The sequence below is a fragment of the Varanus komodoensis genome, unplaced genomic scaffold (assembly GCF_004798865.1).
Source record: "Varanus komodoensis strain SLA01 unplaced genomic scaffold, ASM479886v1 scaffold8, whole genome shotgun sequence".
NCBI classification, from domain to species: domain Eukaryota; kingdom Metazoa; phylum Chordata; class Lepidosauria; order Squamata; family Varanidae; genus Varanus; species Varanus komodoensis.
The window spans coordinates 11,346,595-11,369,220 of record NW_025336481.1 but is presented as its reverse complement, the minus strand read 5'-3'; the positions used below and the strand labels follow the sequence as shown (position 1 = coordinate 11,369,220).

Below are 22,626 nucleotides of genomic sequence, written 5' to 3'. Positions count from 1 at the left end.
CTGTATGTATTTAAGGAGACCCTTCAAATGTGACTTACCACTTCGTTCTGCTGCAGTGTAGGCCAGAGGGTGTATGTGAAGTAAGTGCTATATTACACTTTAGTAAAGTGGTGGAGGAATGTGCTTTGCATGCAGATGGCCCACGTTTGATCCCTAGCATCACCAGGAAGGACTAGAAAAAAATCCTGCCTGAAACACTGGTGTCAACAGCACTGGATTAGATGACCCTGGGACCTGACTCAGCAGCTTCCCATGTTTCTGATTTTGGGTGCGAGCAATTTATAAAAGGTGTTCTTAACAAGGAATGATTACTAGGTTGTTTTAGTGCACATCCTTACTGCTCTTGGAAGAGTCATAGGTTCATATCAGTTCACACTACAGAAGCCAACAGGTCTTACTTGAACTTTTTAGGTGTAACTCTAAGATGTATGCTCTGAAAATGTAAGTTGGAAGTGTGATGAGATGTTTTGAAACATGGATCGCCTATCGATTCCATTTGCCAGGAAGTCATGATTGTTTGCGGTTCCCTGCTGGGTGCAGGCGCTGTAGCAAGCTTTGTTTGCTTTACTGCTCTTGGAATCACTTCAAACATGGCACAAATGGAAGCAAGACACCTGGTGATTTCTCAAATCTAGGTGGGCTGTTACCAGATTTAATGTTGAAGCTGCGGCGCCAGAGAGCATTTAATAGATGGAACAATGGCAGCTCCATCTTGAATTTGTGAGCTGTGATTGCCTACGGATATTGCATGCACTGTGACTAAACCACCATGCCCCTGTGGAAGAACTTGTTGACAGCTCTGGCCATGCTGCCAAATGCCATGTCACTCGGGACTTTTCCTTGGCATTGAATGTGGGCTGTGCAGGATAGAGCCAGGGAAAAGTCAGCTGTGCTCAAGCATGGATTTCTCAGTTGGCGAAACGTGGATCACACAGCTGGCTTGCTGAGATTCGCCAAGGAGGCTGCTGCACCCCCAGCTTCCCTCTTCCAATTGCTAATACATTATGTGCTGCTTCCAGTAACTGTGCATGCTTTCTTCTGACCACCACATTCCTTAGCCATCATGTTTGATGTAAACAGGGCTGCCCTTTGCTATTTCTTTATTGCACGTTTTGCTGCATCAGCACCATAATAGAACAGCACAAGATTGGGACATTGGTGGTTACCGGAAATGGGTGGCAGTGGCACTAGCAATGACAGGCTATGAGTCATTCACATGGTGTGCCAACCCAAAATGACCCTGAAACTGTTTTGCCGTTATAGAAGTAATTTTGGCTGGTGCAAGCAAATGTATCCTAGGGCTGATATATGTGTTCAGGAAACGTACACTGTGTAGATTTATTGAGACCTATATCACTCCACACTGTGACTAGGGAATGAGGACGAGACTGCAAAGGCATTAGGCAAGTTCATGCAACATGGCAGCCCATCTTGTGAGTGAGCTGTGGAGTGTCCCAGCCCCATGCTCTCAACCACTGCACTCTACTAGCTTCCCATAATGGCTTGCCATGCCATGTAAATCCACTCACTGACTGATGAAAGTTAGTAGTTTGGATGAGTGCAGACCTGATTTGCACCTAACAACAATCCAGTAATATATATAAAAAGTTGTGATCATCTCTCCCACCCAGGTATAGATAACCCACCCACACACCTTATGTCTGCGATTTGTTTAGCATTAGGTGTGAATCAGAACTTCTGGCATTGCTCTCCCACATCAAATTTATTTATTTAACATATATCAAGGCTGCTTTTCGGAGCAAGAGGTCTCCCAATACAGCTTGCAGCAATAAAATCCCATGTCATAAAAATGGATAGCGTTATAAAAGAACAATTCATAAAAACAACAGACACCAACAATAAAAGAACTGTCCTAAACAGTACTATAAATCTACAATGCAGCATTACCTGCAAACCAGAACAGCAAAGGGAAGGCCGGAGGAAGAATCCACCTGTGGCCATTGGCTGTGATGGCTGAGGTTGATGGGGACTGTAAGCCATCACAGCCGAAGGGCACTCGATTGAGGAAGACCACTGTACAGTGTCCAGAGCCATGGGCATAAGAGCATCATAATGACAACGCCCAATATGTTGTCTGACCTATTCTGGGTTCTCTGAATACAGGGGTAGTTTGCATGCTTCTGTCTGGGTAGGAGAACTGTGATGTTTGCATGGCTGGACAATATTTTGAAGCAGCTCTTGTTCTGTTTTTCAGGTCCCTTCACAGACGTTGTCACCACAAATCTGAAACTTGGCAATCCTACAGACAGAAATGTCTGTTTCAAAGTGAAGACCACAGCGCCTCGCAGGTACTGTGTAAGGCCCAACAGTGGGATTATAGATGCAGGAACGTCAATTAATGTCTCTGGTAAGTTATTCCAATGTTCTTCACAAGCCAACACCATGGTGTTTGTATCTTTTATTTTTCCAAATACCTTTGCTTCTAAATATAGTAGAAAATTGAATAGAGAAGTACAGGATGTTAGATTAAATGAATATACAGGGAAACTTTTAAACTGTGTTGTGCATGGTTTATCTCATTTTTTTAAATGAAATTGTTTTGGAAGAAATAACTGGAGCAAAAATGCTATATGGAAATCCAGAAGGAATACCTTTTAAAATGCTGAAACAAGGAGGTACCATGGCCTACCAAAGGGTCATATTTGTAGAAGATAATGGTTGAGTTAATGACTGAGTTTAGACAACATGATCATCCACACTGAAGGACTTGAGTGTGGGTGGTTGTTGAAGAAGGTTGTTGCTGAGGTAGCTTGTTGTCTGAACCCAGCTGAGATAACAGAACATGGGGAACAAACGCAACAGCCAACCATGGGTTTTCTTCATGGTAAGCAAGTCATGGCTTGTCAGCACAGACAGGTTCAGAAAACACAATAAGCCATGTTTTAGCAACAAACCATGGCTTGACAACACCTCATACTCAGTCTGTGTAATCATGTAAGACATGGGTCCTCAAACTATGGCCTGTTGGCCAGATCTGGCCCACTAACATGCCCGTTTATTCGGCCCGTCATAGAGGATTTGGACTCACTGCGTGCGCATGCACACACGTGACAAGGCACCAGCTTGCTCGCAAGGAGATTGTTTTGGACTAGCTTGGAGAAAATGATCCCTGCGTATGCACGCCCCGTCTCGCCTCGTGTGCACATGTGTGTGCCCCCCATCTGGCCTGTGCCCCCCGCCCGCACTGCCTTGGCGGCCCATGCCCATTGCCAGCAACTTTGAACTGGTTGAAAAAGTTTGAGGACCCCTGATGTAAGACCTCTGATATTGCTGCTTTTGCTGGTAGTGTCTGCATGGTCTGTGCTCATCTCTGGCTATTGTACCTTGTTAACTGGAGATGGTACGATTGAGCCTGCCATTTTCAGTGTGGAAAACATGTTGAGCTATAGCTCCCCCTATAGTTCTCAGGCAGAGCTGACCCATATGTTCCAAGAAAGCAGGCCAAGGATCATGAAACATCTCTGATTTCACCATTCCCCCAGTCACTTCATTCAGAATGTTTAATACTTTAATGACTGGTTTGTGGTTCTGAACATGCAAGAAACAGCAGCACAGGCTCTGCTGGACTTGTAGCCAGTGGAGGCTTGTGGTTCCATTGCATCCACTTCAGGCTTTGGTCTGAATTTTTAAGGGGCTCTCTATGGTGCTGAACCTACATTTGGGAGTTTGGTACCACAGGTAACTCCTTAAAAGTTCAAGCTGAGACCCTGAGTGACTAGACTGAATGACTTACCTTGGAGCCACCAGCCAATGTTTCTAGCAGCATTATGTTTGCAGAATGCCACTGACGGTTCAGTTCCCTCCTGATTTTGAGGGCTAACCCTCATGTGCATTGTTTTGCAAATGGTTTCCTCAATTTTTCTTCATAATTGTATCCAAGAATGGATGTAGGTTTGCTAACACAAATCCCATACAGGTAGATGTGTTCCTTTTCTGCAGTCAAATGCAGCTACATCAGCAGAAGACATTGACTGGTAGAACAGCCATGTTCAATGTTTCTGCTTTAAATTAGAAGGCTTCATTTGATTGTTTGTTTAAACCAAGTGGATGGCTGTGCTGGGCATATGTAAACCAATTTTGGCAAGAAAGCCACTTCCAGGAACTTATTGTGGTGTTTCCAACCCTCGGTTCTTCTTCGTGGTCCCTGTGCATCATACGTAGGACTTTGCACCCATGCAGAACCTAATTTTCAAGAAGCTTCTGTAGCTAAACACTTATTTTTTGGGCAGAAGCCCATCGCCGTCCTGTCCATGGGAAGTACGGAGAGTGGCTCCCACCCATCTCCTCAGTTCCTTTTCGACTGCCACCACACCTAGATTGGAAGCAGCTTCACTCTCTACCTCAGAAGCTTTGGCACTCTTCCTATCATGTTTTCTAACTCCTTTGGTTCCTTTTTTCTCGAAATTACTGCCCCTGGCAAGTAGGCTTCCTCCCCTGAAGCTCTTATTTGTGGTGTGAAGTTACAGTGTTGTTTGCAGAACTGTACCTTTCTGGAATCACAGTGCAAATGAGAGATTATAATCTCTCTTAGAAGCCTGGAGTAGAACAGGAAATTTATGTGACAATAGCATGTCTGGTGTCACCAGTTAGTGGGGTGGGAAGCAGTGGAGCACAACATCTCTTACCAAATAAAGTTATCTTGGGCACTAATAGTATGGGGAAGAATTCTTTTGTTCTATTGCCCTCCTCAGTGAGAAAGACTTTTAAGTATTACATTCGTGTTTTTCTGTTCCCGAACTGGTCCTTCAGTTGCCCATGGAGATATGGAAGAAGATTGAGGGTCTACAAAACCAGAATGTCACTCCTCTCTTAATAAGTTTCATGTGGAAACCTTTAATTTTGCCACAAGTGAAAATTGAGGGTATCTTTGAATCCAAATTTGTCTGTGTTCAACAAATGCTTGTACGTGTCTTTGGTGTTTTTTGGAACGTTGTGATATGCTGAATTTGTCACTAATACACAAGCACCCATTTACAGAGCTAAAGTAAAGAGGAGATGGAATGGTAATACAATTGCAGCTGAGCAATGAGCTACCGTGCTGTTTGAACACAGTGTGACCATTTCCATCTGCTGGTGTTCACTAGTTTAATTCTGCTTTATGCCCTCCATATTCTCACACACATGCTGTACCTTTAAAGAGCTTATTTCTGTCCCTTTTCTGAGCATGTAGCACATGGTCTTTATTTCTTGCACAGCTTTCTATAAAGCATACTTTAATTAATACTTGTTTACTGCTGCCCTGCACTACCAACCCCAAGGACTCATAGCTAAAACCATATGATGAACGTGGAATGATAAATCATTTCTTGATCTCTCAAATGCATCTCTGGAGTATCAGGTATTTCAGAGTTCCACCTACTCCCTTCACCTTTCTTTCAGCTGAATCACAGTCACTAGGAAGCGCCCTGGTTTGTTGGTTTCTTTGTTTACAACACCGTAGGAGGTAGCTGGGACTTTGGAGAGATACCAGGTGGAAAGAATTTCATAAATAGGGAAGCTACCAAGAATGCCTCTTGACATTGCCTCATTAAACAGATTTAGGGCAGAAATGGGATGGGCAGAATCTCCATAGTCTTGGATATTTTAGCACAATTTGCAGAGGGTAAATACCTATTGCATATTGCCATAAAGGTGATAGTAAAGGCCAACTCCTAGGGTTTTCCTATTTTTAGTAAGCATTCAGCCCTAGAAATGCATTTGCAGTGAGATTCTTAATTTACAGCAGTTCTTTTGTAGATGTACCTCTGCCAGTTGCTTTATAGTGGAAAAAGAAAGGGCACAAGCTGCTTCAGATGCAGAGTTAAAATGTGAACCTTGGCCAGGTCCAAGCATAGTTAGCCTTACCACTTGTACGTACTGGGCTCACTTTAAAAAAATAAAAATAAAAATGCTTTTAAATCTTGTATAATCAGATTCTGGGTTGGATGCAGAGTGGGGTCAGAATCCACAGCTGAAATGCCAAGTCCAGTGAACCCAGAGAGAAGCCAAGCAGTCACTGAGAATCAGGCAGCTGCAAAGTTCTGTGGGAAAATTTAATGAGCATACTTGTACTAGTGGGATAGGGCAGATCCAACATGATTGATCTGAGGATACAGTGTCAGATTAAGAGGGCAGACCTGTTGTGAAACCTCAGATGTTCCATGTATTTAACTGTGAAATGGGACCCACCCTGAAGGCATGGTTTGTTCTTTGCAGTTTGGAGGAGGAAGGGAATTTAGTTTGGAATCAGCTTCTTACCAGCAGGCCCCATTTTCCTGATGGACAGTGTTCTTACTTTGTTTGTTTCAGTTAAGTTCTGCAATATTTTCTTGCACTGCAAAGCCATCCCAGCTGATCAGTTTTAACACAATAAAGTTTTTTTGATTAGAAGGACTTTGTCCTGGTCAGCTTGGAAGGAGGGGAAGAACAGCCAGGACACTGCTCATATAACAGTTAATTATGGCTTAAGCCTAATGTAAGAAGCACATACCTGAAAATCAGTGGAGGTGGAGTTGTTTTCCTCTCTTTACATCACCCACTCCAGGAGAGGGAATATCAGGGGAAGAAGGGATAGTAGGTATGTTTAAACAATCCTCTCCTAAAGCAACATGATCCTGATCCAAATTGGGGGCTGCAGAAAGCAGGGAAAACAAGCATGCATTATTCCACTATAGTTTCATAGTTCCACTATGCATCATGGTTAGGCAAAGGATTAATTTGACCCTTAGTCTTAATAAACAGGAACTTTTAATAAACAGGAACTTAATAAACAGAAAACAAATAAACAGAAAACAAGACCCACTTGGGTTCTTGTGCATATGAGTGATCTCCTAGTTTGCATCTTCTCTGTCAGTGTTCACCAGTGTTCCCCAGATGTTTGGCATGCAGCTCCCATTCTCATTAGCTATGCCAGTTGGGACAAAACATCTGGAGCACATCTGGCTGCTCTAAGGGGGCAGCAGCTATCCGGTTTCTTTAGCACTGCTATGGTTTTAAAACATCAGAAATAAAGGAATGAATTCAGATGACTGATTGAAAGTGCAGCTCATGGTTAGCTCCCTTTTCTTGCCCCAGTAAAGCTGTCCTTACTTGAACACAAAAGAGAACATTTCTTTCCTTGAAGTCCTTTGCACGCGCACACATCAGTTCCTTAAGAAATTGCTGGTGTGTGTTTTACAGCACTGTCAGCACATCTCTGCCTGCTCTTGTGATTTGTTACAGAATTGCTTAACTCAGCCCTTTCCCCCTTTCACAGTGTTTCACTGTACTGCTCTTGCTATAATTGTCTCCCCTGATGCAATGGAGTCTTGCAGGTATTCGACAGAAAATGTGCATGAGGAGGAAATGAGCAGAGCTGCTTGGCCTGCCGTGAATTTTACAGGACTTCTGTGTCAGGAAGAAGGGAGGAAGGGATTTGAAACACGAAGAAGATACAAAGACCATTGGGGGCACCACACAATCCACAGATCCTTTAAAAGGGAGAAAGGAAGTGGGGTCTTTTGCCTCCTGGGGTCGGAAAGGAAGAAGTGGGTTTCAGAATAAAGGGAGTGGGACCCGCAGCAACATGTTGCAGGGTGGAATGCATCTGCTCCAGCCTGCGCTGTCCTCTTCCAGGAAGCTCTGTTCCATTAACCCCTAAAAGTTAGCTCAGTCCTCATGCGTTTAAGGATTTTTCTCCAGGGTTGTCTTTTGTTCTGTTGCTAACCTTGGGATTATCTATAGTCTAAGATGTGGACAGCCTGGTTCCCGGCAAATGCCTCGAAGAGCGAGTTTTCGGATAAGTGCGCAAGAGTCCCAGATCTGGCCGGGAGTCCACATTCAGTTCACACAGTGGCCAGCCAGCTGCCCTTGGGATACCCACAAGCAGCAGCTCCTTCCTGCCCGTGCTTCCTAGAGGTGGTATACGTAAATACACAGCCTCTGGCAATGGAGGCGGCATATCGCTGTCAGGAATAGTAGCATATGACCTTTCTCATGAGTGCAACACACCCTCCCACATGTGGTCCTAAGCCATTTGCATACATTGATGTTAATGCATGGAGTGAAGTACCCAAGAGCGCTTCAGTTACCTTGATATATGGACCTTTCCTGCTTGACACATATATAGGAGTGGTTGTTGCTTCTTGCACTTGGTGGTTCAGGGGTTGTGCTCCTGGTTCAAGGCTGCTTAAGGGCCTTGTTGGCTCTGTTGCTCTGGCTTGCGTTGGTGTTTTTGTTGTGTTTTATTTTTATGCATGTATGTCGTTTGCATTTGTTTTGCATTTTTGAGCAATGATTAGGTAGCCTGGGAGTGTTAAAATAAAAGTTGGAACATTAATCCTCTGCCTTGTAAATCTGCCAATTCCTGGGAACCTTAAGCGGTCACTCACTACAGCTAACAAATTGTGACAGCATTGCATTGGTCTTTTGGTGGCCCATGACGAGTCATCTTGACTTTTTGTTGTCTGCTGACCTCAAGGTGGACCAGGAACTACCCAAGGTAGCTCAGGAGAATGGCTGCAATTCCTCAGCCCTGTCAGTGACATTCCAGAGTCATCTGCACCTTTGCTAACGATGCTAGAGTGCGGTTTTTGGATCATGTGCTTCATCCTCCAGCCTCTTAAAGGAGCTGAAGCCTCGTGCATCTTGCAAGTCCTGAGCTCTACCTCAGCTTCCCCAGTTGCAGAACAAATGAGGCATGGCTCCTGCTTTCCATATCAGGAAGATAGCAGGGAGTCCATGGCTCAGCCACCAGCACCTGCAGTTTGAAGAATCAAGTAGTAGTTGCTGGGAAAGATCGTAGTCCTCCCCAAGACTCTGGAGAGCCCTGCCAGTCATGGTTGGAGATGCTGATCGAAAGGGATCAGTTGCATGTCTCTGCATACAGCAGCTTTATATGTTCTAAGGCAGCCTCCTGCAACCTGGAAAGGGAGTGTGACATAGTGCTTGAAAGTGTTGGGTTAGAACCTGGGAGATCTGATTCTAGTACCCCATTTGACCAATTCTGGTCCCCATTTGACCAGTGACAGGTAGTTGTTGAGAGGATAAAATAAGAGAGAAGGTCAACAACCATGTAAATGGTCTTGGATCCTTCCATGGCTTGGCCATGCTGGATGGGACTGATGGGAGTTGCAGTCCCAGCACATCTGAAGAGCACCAGCTTGGGAAAAGGTTTTTCTAAGGTGCCTTCAGGTGGGTGGAAATGAATACTCCATTTCTTGAAACTGGAACTGTCTGACAGCAGTGGTGCTTTAGCAATTTTCTTTTCAGTTCTTCCTCCCTACCAAGATTCCCATCGGGCCTGCATCTATTCCCTTTCCTATGCCATGGAGGTCTCCTGTATTTTGCCACTACATAAGCAGCAGGGAGAAACAGGGCAATTAGCACAGGAGTTGAGTGAGCATCCAGATGTGTCTGCCAGTTCGCGTACATGTGACTGTCATGTAAAAACTAATAAGTGAGCTGTTGTATTAGTTCTGCAGAAAGCATACTGCCCTCTGCATGTTTCTTGACCAATAAATTTTTTGCAGGCAAGGCTTAGATGTATGATTGCAGCATCCTTGTTGCAGGTTTGAATAGACAGAGTGTCCTGAATTCTTTAAACATTTTTGGCTGAAGGAATTAGCTTCTCAGTAGTTCACCTTTGCTGTACTAGAAATTAGCCTGTTGCTATTAGCAACGGCTTAGTCCGTCTGTATGCTCCCTTCACACACTAGCACAAGCCCAGCTTTATTCTCTGCAGAGCTTTGGTTGTGCCTCGCCTCACCCCTATCTGTTGCGACATTACTGCATATAATTTTCACAATGCAAAATTGTAAGCTTCTATAGAAAACCATGACAGATACTGTATTTGCAGACTTTAAAGCCTTTTCTGTTTCCACCTTGGACATTAGCAATGCAGGATTCCTCAGCCATTGCTTACCAAGTGTCTGAAATTTTAGGAACAGAGGGTGAAGGCTGTGAAAGAATCAATTTATTGACAGCTGTGACTGCCTTAAAACATTTTACATTGGCCAGGCCCTAAGCAAAATAACAAAAATAAATAAATCAGGCCAGTGTAAGTTTAATTCTAACAAGACACTGGATATTTTGAAGAGAGGCAGATAATTTTATTGGGCACTGAAGACATACAAGCCATGAGCTAAGGTCATCTGTGAAAACTTGCAACTAGAAATGAGTATTTTAATGAATAAATCAGCTGAAATGCAGACCATGTGAAATGTTGCAATTTAGGTCAATTTCTTACAAGTGTGGAAGGGCCCCCGACATTTTCCCCAGTGATTTCTTTTGCATTTACGCATTTCATAAGTAAATTAGTCAAAATGAATATATGACTGTTACAAATAAAATAGTAGACAAAGCTGACAATTTCAGAGTTGTAATTAAAATTTTTTGGGTGGTTATTCCTAGCAAGTATGTAAGAGATACATAAGTCAGTGAAATGTATTCAAGTCTAAATCTGAAATAGATCTGATAGGTAATGATAGCAACATTGATGCTACAAACTCAGAGGAAGAGAGCTGAACTCTGTTGAAACATATGAGCCATTTTCAGTGCCTCGTGCAGAGTTCTTTGGTTTGCCATAACATGTCTTAGCATACCAACAGCTTTCAGTACTTTTCAGAATAAGAATTGTATTGCTGTTTCCTTTAAATTTTAAAAATGAAAGAAAGGCCATGCTTTTGCCCTTAAATTTTTACAAGTATTCCAGTAGACATTTTAACATAATTTTTTCTCACATTAAGTGTCTGTTAATTCTCCCTCCGCCATATTTCAGGTCAAATTCTTGTTACGTATTGAGGGAAAAAGAAAAAAACCCAGCATGGGCACACTTTTAGTTTTGATGTTTACTAAATACAAATAACATAAATGTACTCTGTAGTAGGTCAGTTTGTAGCCTTCAAAATGCTTAGGCAATGGTTCCCATCAGTTCTAGGCTAATCAATACTGAAGGATGATGGGAATTGTAGGAAAAACATCTGGAGTTCCACACTTTGCCCACTAGTGTTCCAGCATATTCAGATATTTTCCTATGGAAACAAACTAGATTTGTGCTGAAAAATTTTCTGGAAAATCCGCACCACCCATTTGACTTAAAACAGGAGAGACCTTTCTGAGATATCTCCCTCCTCCCTCCCTCCCTCCCTCCACACACACACACTTTGCAGAAGCCCATTTGGTGGACACACATAGCATTCTTTCCACAATTCCAAATGTGGATTTTTTTCTGCTAAGCCTGGCTGAAAAGCTTTCTCCTTTTCTGAGAAGAGTTAAGATAATCTCTTGATTTGGTCTGTTGAACAGTGAATAATGGTTTCAGTGTTTTAACATGTTTTTACTGCATTTATGTGTTTTTACCCATTGCATGCCACTTTTGTTAAAATTTTCATACATAACTACATAAAACAAACATTTCCAAGCAAAAATTTGGTTTTCATTTGTATCCATGTTAAATAGTTCATGCTACCACACATTTTCCCCATTGTACCAGTGTGGGGCTCCGCTTAGTACAAAAGCATCAATTTGCCCTCTTGTACTGGTGCAGAATTCTAAACTGGCTTGTGATACTAGCATAATCACCAATATTGAAGTAGTTCCTGAGAATTATAATTGGGATCCCTTCCAACAACTTCTTTGGCAAAGAACTCATAAAGCTTCTAAACTTTCCAGATAAATGATTTTTTTAATTGAGGAAGGCATCTATCACATTAGGTGCTGTTTAGTCAAATTGTGCAAGTAACGAAATGTTCCTACACAATATAACTGAAATTTAAAATACAGTTTCTTCCATTCAGTAGTTATCAATGCATTTCACAAGACTTCATGGCTGTTTAGCTTTATGAGTATGAAAAGCTCAAACACTTCATTTGCCAAATTCAGATTAAGCTTCCCAACAAAATGACTTGGTGTTTCTGGCCTCCTTGCAGTGATTGATGCTGTCGGAACTGCTGTAGGAGCAAGTAAAGATGTAGATATGGCAGCAAATGCTGGTGCACTCATGCAGCAATGTTTTCTCTTTTCAGTGATGCTACAACCTTTTGACTATGACCCTAATGAGAAAAGTAAACACAAGTTCATGGTTCAGTCAATGTTTGCACCCCCTGATACTTCAGACATGGAAGCAGTAGTAAGTATTTTTTTAAAAAATCTTATGAAAGAATGTGATGTGCTTTTGTAATTGTCAAATATTATTTAACATGTCTTTTTGAAGCAAGCGTATTTGACTAAAGGACATAGGCTGTAAAAAAGACATTTTTGTATATAAAGGGCAGGTAGGCAGCATTCCCAAAGAATTTATATAGACAGTGCTGATACGTTAGACTAGAACTCTTGGCAAGAGTGCCAGCATCTCAAGGTTCATAGAACCCAGTCTTCTGTTGAAAAGTTGTACATTTGCTTAGTTGTCTTATGAAACAAGGCTGACAGACCATGCAGATAGGCTTTTTAAAAGTTCTTAATGTGAAATATCTGGAACTCTTTGTGCTTGTAATTATAATATTGAAACTGTGCTAGGTTTGCACAACACACGTGTTAATGTTTTCCCTACTTTCAAAAAACTCTTACAGCCTACTGTTACGCCCACTGTGGAAGTCCAGCTTAGTCTTTCCGACATGGCACCAATCCTGTGGCTCACTTCCATAACAGCATGCTTGTTTGACCCTGTTGTCGAACGTATTCAGTGACTCTGAAATACATTTCACTCTTCCTGCTCTAAATTGATGACCCTGACAATGAGGTTCAAATGAGTGTTGTTCATTATGAACTATAATAAACAAATTGGAGCCCCTTAGAATTGGGTGGGATTTGGGAGTGGAAAAGTTAATTTGAATCAAGATCAGCCTTCTCTTCATTCAACACTTTCTAAATATATTAGACTCCAGCACCCATTGTCCCTAAGCAATGTGCCCATGAATGATTTGAGATGTGGTCTAGTATATTTGGAGGCTGCCAGGTTAGGGAAGATTGCTCTAGAAGAGCTTTGTCATTGGCCTGGCAAACCATGTGTACACCGTTAAGAACTGAAATGGTTTGTAATGCCTATTCTTAGCTGTGTGCTTTCTGCCTAGAGGATGGTGCATGCATGCTAGTCCTGGAGAATGATGTTTAATGCCAGTGGCTTGCATTTGTAAAATGTTTTAGCCTCTGCTGGTGCAACCAGCCGTGCTGTTTACAGTATCTGAACTGCAGTTGGGGCACATTACATGCTACATGTTGGGTGGAAGTGCTGACTTGACCCACTGCATTTTTATTCTTTGGCATAGTTCACCTTACAGGAAACAAACGGTTACATAAACAGAACTAACCAGTGTGATTAGTCCTGCATCTTCTGCCCATGGGACTGAGTACAGTGTGTGAATATGTGTTAACATGTGCCTGAAAAATAGATGCTCTTCTGGGTCAGAAGGTCTACAATATTTGGCAGGCCAAAAATCATTGGTGCAAGAAGCAGATGGCCCTTGCTCTGTAAGCAAGCTGCTCTCTGTCTCTATTGGCGCTGGCAAAGGGAAGGAGCAACATGGAGCAAGTGCTCGGCCTGCATACCTTCCACTATCAGTATCCGGTCCTCTCCTCCCCTGCCCCACTGCCTCCTCCTGCTTTGGGACTACAGGTCTGCTGAAGAGCCTTGGCCATGCAGCTGCCAAACAGTCCTCAGCCTTCTTCTCAAGCTTGGGGTTGGGGAGTGTCAGGGATTACTGTACAACTGCCCAGGAAGGTAAGCTGGCCACTCAGCATCCTTGCAGTTAGTGGCACCACTCTTGCCCAGGTGAGCAAATTCCTTAAAGTTTCTTCTTGGCTCCAGTGAAATGCACTTGAGGACTTTCTAGGATGCTCTGAAACAGGCCCTATTTCCTGGAATGCATAGATATACATTGGTGACATCTGCCACCAGCTCATCTTTTTACTTTCAATTCTGTGTGTTTTAGTGGAAAGAAGCAAAACCAGAAGAACTCATGGATTCAAAACTTAGATGTGTATTTGAGCTGCCGGCAGAAAATGAAAAACCCGTGAGTGTAATTATGTTTATGTGTAATTCATAAAACAGCTGCTTCTAATAAATAAAAGCTTGGATTCTGAGGTTAGCTACAAGTTCTCTAAATGTCCATCTTTCGCTTGTTTCGAAATGGTGGTAATGAAAGTCACAACACCTTTGCTCCAATATGGTTTGTTTGTTTGTTTGTTTGTTTTGCATGTGCTGACCATTGGCCCGTTGTCTTAGGGTTTCAGTGAGCACTACAAACACCATTGTTTCTCCATTTTGCTGTATTTGAACTTTTAAAAAATTAGCTTAACTTCGTAAGAGCCAGGTGTGGGGTGGTGGTTAAAGTGTTGGACTGGCGACTTGGGAAATCTGTGTTCTAGTCCCCACTTGCCCATGGGTGACTTTGGGCCAGGTACTCGCTCTTAGCCTAACCAACATGGCAGGGTTGTTGTGTGGATCAAATGGAACTATGTCATAGCAACAGTAACAGCAACAGATTAGAATTGCCAGTTCAAGAAGGTTTGGCAAGTTGTGCTGCTTTTGCCATTGCTGGAGCTGGAAAGGGAAAAAAGCAAATAGAACTCCTTCAAATGGCTTAGTTTTTTGTTGTTACATGCTGCCAAGCCATCTCTGACTTACGGTGACCCTATGAATGAATACCCTCCAAGATGTTCTTGACAACCCTGCTTGGCTCTTATAAACTTGAGTACTTTAAAACTGTACAAAAAGAAAAAACATGCTGTTCTGTGTTTAAGAACCACACTTAAGAAAAAAGAGGCCCCTGCCCCTATTTTCAAGAACATACAGCCCTACATTTGTTGTTGGACTGCAATTCCTATCAGACATAGCATAGCGAATAGTGAGTGACGATGGAAATTCCAGTCCCACAACATCTGCAGGGTGGAACATGCTGGAATACTATAGCCAATAATTTCCAGAGTTATTTTTTACCCCTAAATATTTAATGATATGAGACTTGCAGCAAATACAAGCAAATACCCTCTTAATCTTAGCTATTAATGATGTTGTGACTCAGTTTCAAGGACAAAAAATAGAATGTTCCAGCGGAAGGGTGTGTAGGGCACCTCCAGAGATTTTATAGAGAAGGCGTTCTCTTCACGAAGGATTGGTGCAATTAAGGAGCATGTCCTTAAATTGATCTGAAGATTGGCTCTTCCTTTGCTGTTCCTTCCTGCATTTTTAACACAGAAGCAGTTATTACACCAACTCATTCCTGGACTAGAGTCAGACTGCCCCTGGAGTTTCTGCCAAACCTTTAGGCCTAGCTTAATGGTTGCAAACACTTGCGTCATCTGCAGTCTGCTCGAAGCCAACTCCCTCCCTTTAGCTCCAGGATCAAGGACTGCCTTGCTGTAAGGTCTGATGGTTATTTCCCTGTCGTTTCTGTGAGTGGGTGTCTGGGTGGAAGCAAAGTGTGCTAAATTAGAAAATATTTCAGGGACTTTCAGCTCTGTCCTAGCCATCAACAATTTGAATCATTACCGAACTCTTGTGGCCTTGGTGCTGGATTCATGGCCCAATACGAGCACTAGCCTGTAAAAGAAAGTGATGCTCAGGGCCTTTTCCTTTCTGTACCTTCAGCTACCTCTGTCACGTTCTTTGTGTCTATACCGTTCTTTTCTCCTACTTCCATGTATTGGAAGTAGATTGCCACTTGCAATTTCTTCCTCTACCCATAAAACCATTTCCTTCCCAGTCAACTGCAGCATAGGTCTTTGCAGAATTTACCCCAAAGCGTTGGGGCCTGTGATGTCATGCTGCTTAGAAGCATCTTTCTGTTCCCCTTACTTAGAAACATATAGAAACATAAAAACAGAGCGAGTCAGAAGGGGTCTCCCGGGCCATCTAGTCTGACCTCCGGCACCAGCAGGCTTCGCTCACAACATGCCCATCATGTGGATGTCCAAGTCTTGCATGGGGAATGGGCCAAACCAGAGGGAAAAGCCAATTCATGAAGCCACTCTGCTGGTACCCAGCTAGGTATTCCATGCATTGTAGCTTTCATTATGCTGCTAACGGGCAGTGGGTGTTTCTGAGCTGTGTAGTAGCCCACTAGCAGCTTTCCCTTTTTGGAACAGAAATGAACACTAATGGATTTCAGTCTTGCTTACAAGCCTGTTGCTCTTTTTTTGCTTAAATTTTTAGCAGCAGCTGTGGATTTAGATAGAAGCAAGGTTGGCTGCAGGTGAACATTCTTTAGGTTACTATAGCAGACTTATTGCATCCATGAGTTGGAAAGATTTTCTTCCCAAAACTGGAGTTCGAGGCTGCCCATAGCCGAACTTGGATCTGTGTTTCTATTCCATTTACATTTTTAACATCTGGCCTGTAGCTACAATGAACTTTCTAAAGTTTGGAAGAGTTGGATAACTTGGCTGGTGATGAGGTAGACTTTCCTGGCTGTTTCAGATTAATCAGATGGTGCTTGACAGCCTTTTACAACAGCTGCCTTGGCTTCCAGTAAGTTCCTGGGGACAAGCCAGAAGATTCCCCTTAAAAACCTAGATTTCTTGAACCTAAAATACGTAAGGGGCCACCTGCTTCTGCACAAGGAGAAGTTTGAGTACTCATGATTTATTGGGAAGGGTATTTCAGCATCCCACCGGTGTGGAAATATTCATTTATTTTTATGCATTTGTGCCTGTATTTATATCCCACCTTTTTAATTCTTGCAAGGAACCAAAGGTGGTTTACAGGGCCCTCTTCTCAATTTTATCCTCACAGCAACCCTGTGAGGTAGGTTAGTCTGAGAGTCAGAGACTGGTCCAAAGTCACCCTGTAAGTTTCATGGCCTGAGTTGTGGACTGCAACCCGGTCTGATACTCTAACCGCTATACCATGCTGCTTCTCAGTGTGGTATGAATCATTGCATATAGAAAAAAGCCTTCGCATCGGTTGTGACTCTAGACCAGGGGTCCTCAAACTTTTTGAACAAGGGGCCAGTTGAAAGGTGCCAGTGATGTGCGTGGGCCGCCAAGGCGGTGCGGGTCAGGGGGGAGTGCACAGCAGGCAGGGGCATGCGCATGCAGAGATGGTTTTCTCCAAGCAAGTCCAAAACGATCTCCTTGCAAGCAAGCTGGCGCCTTGCCATGCACAGGGCGAGGCACCAGCTTGCTCGCAAGATCGTTTTGGACTCGCTCGGAGAAAATGATATCCTTGCAAGCAAGTCGCAAGGTGCCGGACTCTGAGCGAGCCCAAAATGATCTCCTTGCGAGCAAGCCACGTGGCTAGCTATGGCAGGTCGAATAAATGGGCATGGCAGGCCGGATCCAGCCTTCGGGCCATAGTTTGAAGAACCATGCTCTGGGCTGTCATTTTTGCTATTCAGAAATACATCTCTCACTTTCTGCTGCCTCAGACATTTTAATTTTGCTCAGATTTTAGAGACTGGCTCCTTTAAAAGTTGCTTTATTGCTCTGTTGGTCTTTTTACTGTTTTATTGCAGCATTAAAATGTGTTATTTAGCCTTTAAACACAGCACTTGAGAAAAGTATGACTTCTAAATTGTGCTGAGCTGGAGTGAGTGATATAAATATAGTAGGAGCACACAGGTTTCTACCTTGCATAAATACAGTTTCTCCTCTTTTCTTCTTTCCTCAACAGCATGATGTAGAAATAAATAAAATTATATCCACAGCTGCAACAAAGACAGAATCTTCTGTAATGTCAAAATCATTAAGTTCTTCTTTGGATGACACTGAAGTTAAGAAAGTAATGGAAGAATGCAAGAGGCTTCAGATAGAAGTGCAGAGGTTACGAGAGGAGAATAAGCAATTTAAGGTAAAGTCTACATGTATGAGTTTGTAAGCTTTCTGACGCAGGTATGATTCTATTCACCATTTAATGACAAGTGAATGACAGGTTCATGAAGGTGTCTCTGGGGAGCTCTCAGTTGCATGATAAATCACAAATATCAAGGCCTTTCTCAGAAGTCTTCCTTTTGGCACCCCCATCTTTTGGAAGTGAGTTGGGTGTTCTTATTTAAACAGAGGTGCAGAACTTCAGGATGGGGGCCAAATGTAGACCTCTGGAGTTCTATAACTGGCCACCCCCACCCCCCTTGATCATCAAACATTGGGCAGTTTCCTGTCTGCTGTGTGATTTTTTTTTCAGTGTCTCCCCTAAAGCTTAATTATTGGCACCAAACTAAAATATGCTGTTATTCTTGTCCCCGCCCACCACTGCAACATTGTCCCCTAGACCATGTCCAAAGTGGAGTTCAGCCCTTGCCTGAAATCGGCTCAACACGCCTAGATTAGAGGGACTTATTTATCTGCTGCTGTTACTTAGATCAAGGTTAGCCCCTCTTGAGAGCCTTTTGACTGTGAAAAGCAAGAGACTGTTCTACGAAATGGTGACACGTAGAAAGCCAGCCCGTGTGATAATCAGTGCCACTCAGATAGAGATAGCAGCTCATATATGTGTGTGTGGCTACTGTTCAAGAGTCTAGGAATGGCCCTCTTGGCATCAGCTTTACAAGGCCAGGTGCAGGTATAATATTGCTGATTTGTTTTAAGCTGTCGAAGGATAGACAAATCAATTATATGCTGCTGCCCCCCATCACTTCCAAATGGCCCAAATTCTTTAAAAAATATTTTTCAAATTCCTTTTCACACAATACCTGCTTAATCTGCAATAAAAACATGAATACAATAGAATGGGTCAACCTTCAACTCTGGATGGCCTCCTCCAGGGACTTCATTTATATCTTAGAGGCATGATGCACAAAACAGAGCTCCGAGTAGCTTCAAAGGCCAGTGAGCCAAGCCATAAATCCCTACTAATACTTTCTGGGAATGCTCAGCCAAATAGGACCAGAACCACCGCAACCCAAGATGCTTCCAAGTCCCATCCTAGCCACGGTCATCATGATCAAAGGTATAAATAGAGGGCTACTAGCACCAACAGGGACTTGCTGCTTCTATCTAACTCCTAGTGTTGGTCATCCATCGAGGCTGTCTCCATTGCAGCATAAAGCAAGACTGAAAAGGAACCCAGTAATTCCTTCTGCAGTTATGGGGAATGAGCCGTTTGTCCCCAGACCTTATGTGGGCACTGGCACTGCAAGAGTTTAGAGTTGATTAAGGTTCCTGCTCAGTGCATTCTGGGTTTTACCAGGACTGAGTAGTATCCTGTGGCAGTCCTACTTAGTGTTGACCCACTGAATTAACTTTGACTGGGCCCACTCTAAGAAGGATGAGCATTCAGTACTTGTCCTGTTTATCCTTAAGGTAAGCACAGTAACCAGAATTCCTGCATTGAAGGGGAGTGCTTGATCTCTCTTCAAATTGATAAGACCAAATTGATTCAGCCCAACTAACTCCAGCCTGAACTAATTAAGAAACACATCAGCTTATTGCAAGATGGGATGCTCTTCTGCAAAACAAATTCAAGTTATGTTTGCTGCAGGAAGAAGATGGACTGCGGATGAGGAAGGCACCCCAGACAAACCACCCAACCTTTGCTTCAGCAGCGGCTGTGAAGGAAGAAGGGCTGAGCACTAGACTACTCGCGCTGGTGGTTTTGTTCTTTATTGTTGGCGTAATTATAGGGAAAATCGCCTTGTAGAGGCAGCATGCCAAGGATTGTAAATTGGATTGACGGATCTGCCATATCATTGGATTAAATTTATTCATAACAAATGTTTAAAAAATGTATGACATCTCACAGGTCTTGCCTTTTAAATTTTTACCCCTGCACAAATATAACATTAACATAACATAATCTTCTAGAAAGTTTAAAATGAATGAGGAGCAAGCAAGAAGAAAGAGAGAAATTACCTTATTTGTGAACAATTGGGAAGAAATCATGTATGTAACACTAAAATGGTGCATTGTTTAAAAAAAGTAACTTTAAACATTTTTTGGACCTTAGTACTTATTAATGGACTTCTTTTCTTTGGTGGAAAAAAACACCGCCCATTGAAGTTCATCCTTCTGGCTACTTAGAGGTTGGCTTATGCAGGCTAGGGCAGTGGTTCTCTGTAAAATAGGATAACCCACTATTTCTCCCCATAAATTTAACAGTTCTGTCCAGTGGGTGTGACTTAGGCCTCAGAATCTCAGCAGTGTAACTCCCCAAGCAGCAGTTCAGTTCATTCTGAATGCTAGAAACATGACCCTACATCTTACGAACCCCAACTGTGGGACTGTGGTAGATAGGGGCTCCAAGGGGAAAAGAAATGGGCTTGGAGCCATGTCCATGATCCATAAGGGAGCCAGCAGCGCCAGGGCTGTTGAATAGATGGTGTTTCTGCCGCTGGTCCCAGCCGTTCTGTGCATGGAATGGTGTGATCAAAACCTTTGGAATTTTGGAACCATGCTAAGACAGGTGAGGTCACCTGTGAGCTTGTTTGCTCCATCTGGCTGACAGTGACGGGAACGAATTGCTTGTCATCGTTTGGAAACATAGCCTGCTCAGTCAACATTGCACCAGCATGCTTGGAGTTGACCTGGGTGTATGATTTCCATTTCTTCAGGCTTCGTAGGAAGGACTTTGTGCTGAACACCCTGACCCTCCCCCCCTGTTCATAGTCCAGTCAGTTTCCTTCTGTCCGTCTTGTGTTCCAATCCATTTGGCAGTATGTTCATGGGGACCATGTGTTTATGTCTGCATCCATCACATCTTTTTCCTACCCCCAGCCTTCCATGTCCTCCAGTGAGACTTGCACCCACAAACTCCTACAGGCTTGGGCTCACACTGCATTGCATTCGCGTGTGCGTGCATGCGCGTCATCTGTTGCACAACCTCATTTCCCTCTTTAGCTGCTGCCTTCGTATGAAGCTTTTCAAGATCAGGTTTCTGTCCTGAACCAGTCAAAAGGCCATCAGGGATTTAGCCTTGTGAACTCGAGGGTGAACAGAGCTCATTTGGATTCCCACTTCGTAGCACAACTTAGTTCAGTTTCAGCCATGTTCTCTCTCTGTCCTCAGTGGCCGGTTTGAGAGGGAGACGATGGTTTCCATTTGCCCATCAGCTGCTTAGTGGTGACTTCTGAATGGAAATCATATTGAGAAAGGCAGTGCCTCTTGGACTGCAACCCATACTGAAAAATAAAAGAATCCAGGGACTTGTACATGAAGGAACCTCTGGGTGTAGACCCAACTCTAAGTTGCCTAGTTATCGTATGTGTGGGAGGATTGGTTCAGGCAATGTTAGGATGTCTCACATTGGCTTCCACAGCTGGCGTCAGGATAGTTAAGCAACGGAAAGCTCAAGGAAACGGAGTGCAGCTCCACTGCAAGATAGACAAGTACCGCTGGACAGTCGTCTTGTGTGTCAGGTTGTATGGAATGAGGGTCAATGCCGTGTTTGTCTAAAAGGGGACCAAGCAACCATTGCTGTTGGTTCATGTAGCTGAGTTAAACTCTTATATCCAGATGTTTAATGCATATTTAACTTATTTAATGTATTTCATCTCATGGTTTTCTTTTATTGTCATGGAAATTTGATTACTGCTATAAATGGTTAAAAAAGGAAGGAAAAAGGCACCTGTTCAAAGTGGGTGAATAGAACTACATTTTTCTTTTTATTGCTGTCGTGGTGATGGATTCTTCTGCCTCCTAATGCTTTGGGCACCACATAATTCTCCGTTCCGATCATCTAAACATTGGGGGAAAGCAGCGGTCAGGAAACTGTTTTTGTATATAAAATAAGTCTATGTAGGGGAAAAATTAGTAGGAATTAGTTCTATGCTGTTAAAAAGACCAATCCTGTTTGACTATGTAGCATCTTTAAAAAATCAAATAAATCTACCCCCCAAGTTAATGAGGTTCATTTGTGTTTTGATTACTTGTCATGATATGAGCTTCGGCACAAAACAAGACATTCAGGGTGTAATCCTATGCTTGTCTAGAACATTATTTGCTGGGTCATGCTGGGAGTTGTGTGCATTTTCTCATCCAAACGATGCATAAAATGTGCCTTCAGTTGCATCCTTTTATTAAGAATCCTCCTAGCTTTCTTTTTTTAGCTAGAACTGGGCAACATGTGAAGTTCGGGGGGGGGGGGCTGTGCCCCACCCTGAACTTGTAACCAACATGTTTGCTACAGAGGCAGCAAAAATCAACCCGATTTACCAGGGAAACAAGGTACATAGGAACATGGCACAGAATTACATCCAGTAGTGGGATTCTGCTTTGAGATCAGGCACCCCACATGCTTCCCACATGCCTTGTTTTCCTGCTACTTTGGTACAATGCTTGAAGTTGCAAAGATGGCTGCCACAAGTGCATCAGCTGCTGGGGAACACAACGCCAAAATGGCCAAGGAGCAATATTGCCTACCCTGCTCTAACCCATGAGCATTTATCTGTTTGGAGAAGGCATGCTATACATGGGATTGGCTTCTGTAATTCTCCTGGCTATGGATGGAGGAAGTCAGTTGGTCCTTAAATCCTATAGCAGCATCACTGCTGAAATCCCTCTGGAGCTGCTACCTGCAACCTTTAGTTTCCATCTTGGTTTCATGGGGTGTTTAACATGCCAATATGCCACGTGGCGCCATCGAAACATTACAATAGCTTCATGGGGTGAGGTGTTCTACAGATCCACGACACGACATGAGGCTGTGAGATGTAAAAATGTCTTTGAGATGAACGCACAGGAAAGTGTTCTCCTAAGCTTTACAGGGCAGGTGTACATGAG

At 43.2% G+C, this 22,626-nt stretch overlaps 1 protein-coding gene across 3 annotated transcripts in view; it reads left to right on the top strand.

Annotated features, from left to right (window-relative positions):
• Window positions 1-21,748, top strand: part of VAPB (VAMP associated protein B and C) — a 49,331-nt gene extending 27,583 nt beyond the window's left edge. For all 3 annotated transcript variants that reach the window (XM_044454900.1, XM_044454899.1, XM_044454901.1), the window contains 5 exons: window positions 2,216-2,368; window positions 12,003-12,106; window positions 13,905-13,985; window positions 17,585-17,761; window positions 19,391-21,748. In XM_044454900.1, coding sequence (XP_044310835.1) covers window positions 2,216-2,368; window positions 12,003-12,106; window positions 13,905-13,985; window positions 17,585-17,761; window positions 19,391-19,549 — 674 coding nt within the window. In that variant the 3' untranslated portion in view covers window positions 19,550-21,748. The remainder of the gene's footprint in view (window positions 1-2,215; window positions 2,369-12,002; window positions 12,107-13,904; window positions 13,986-17,584; window positions 17,762-19,390) is intronic.
• The last annotated feature ends 878 nt before the right edge of the window (window positions 21,749-22,626 follow it).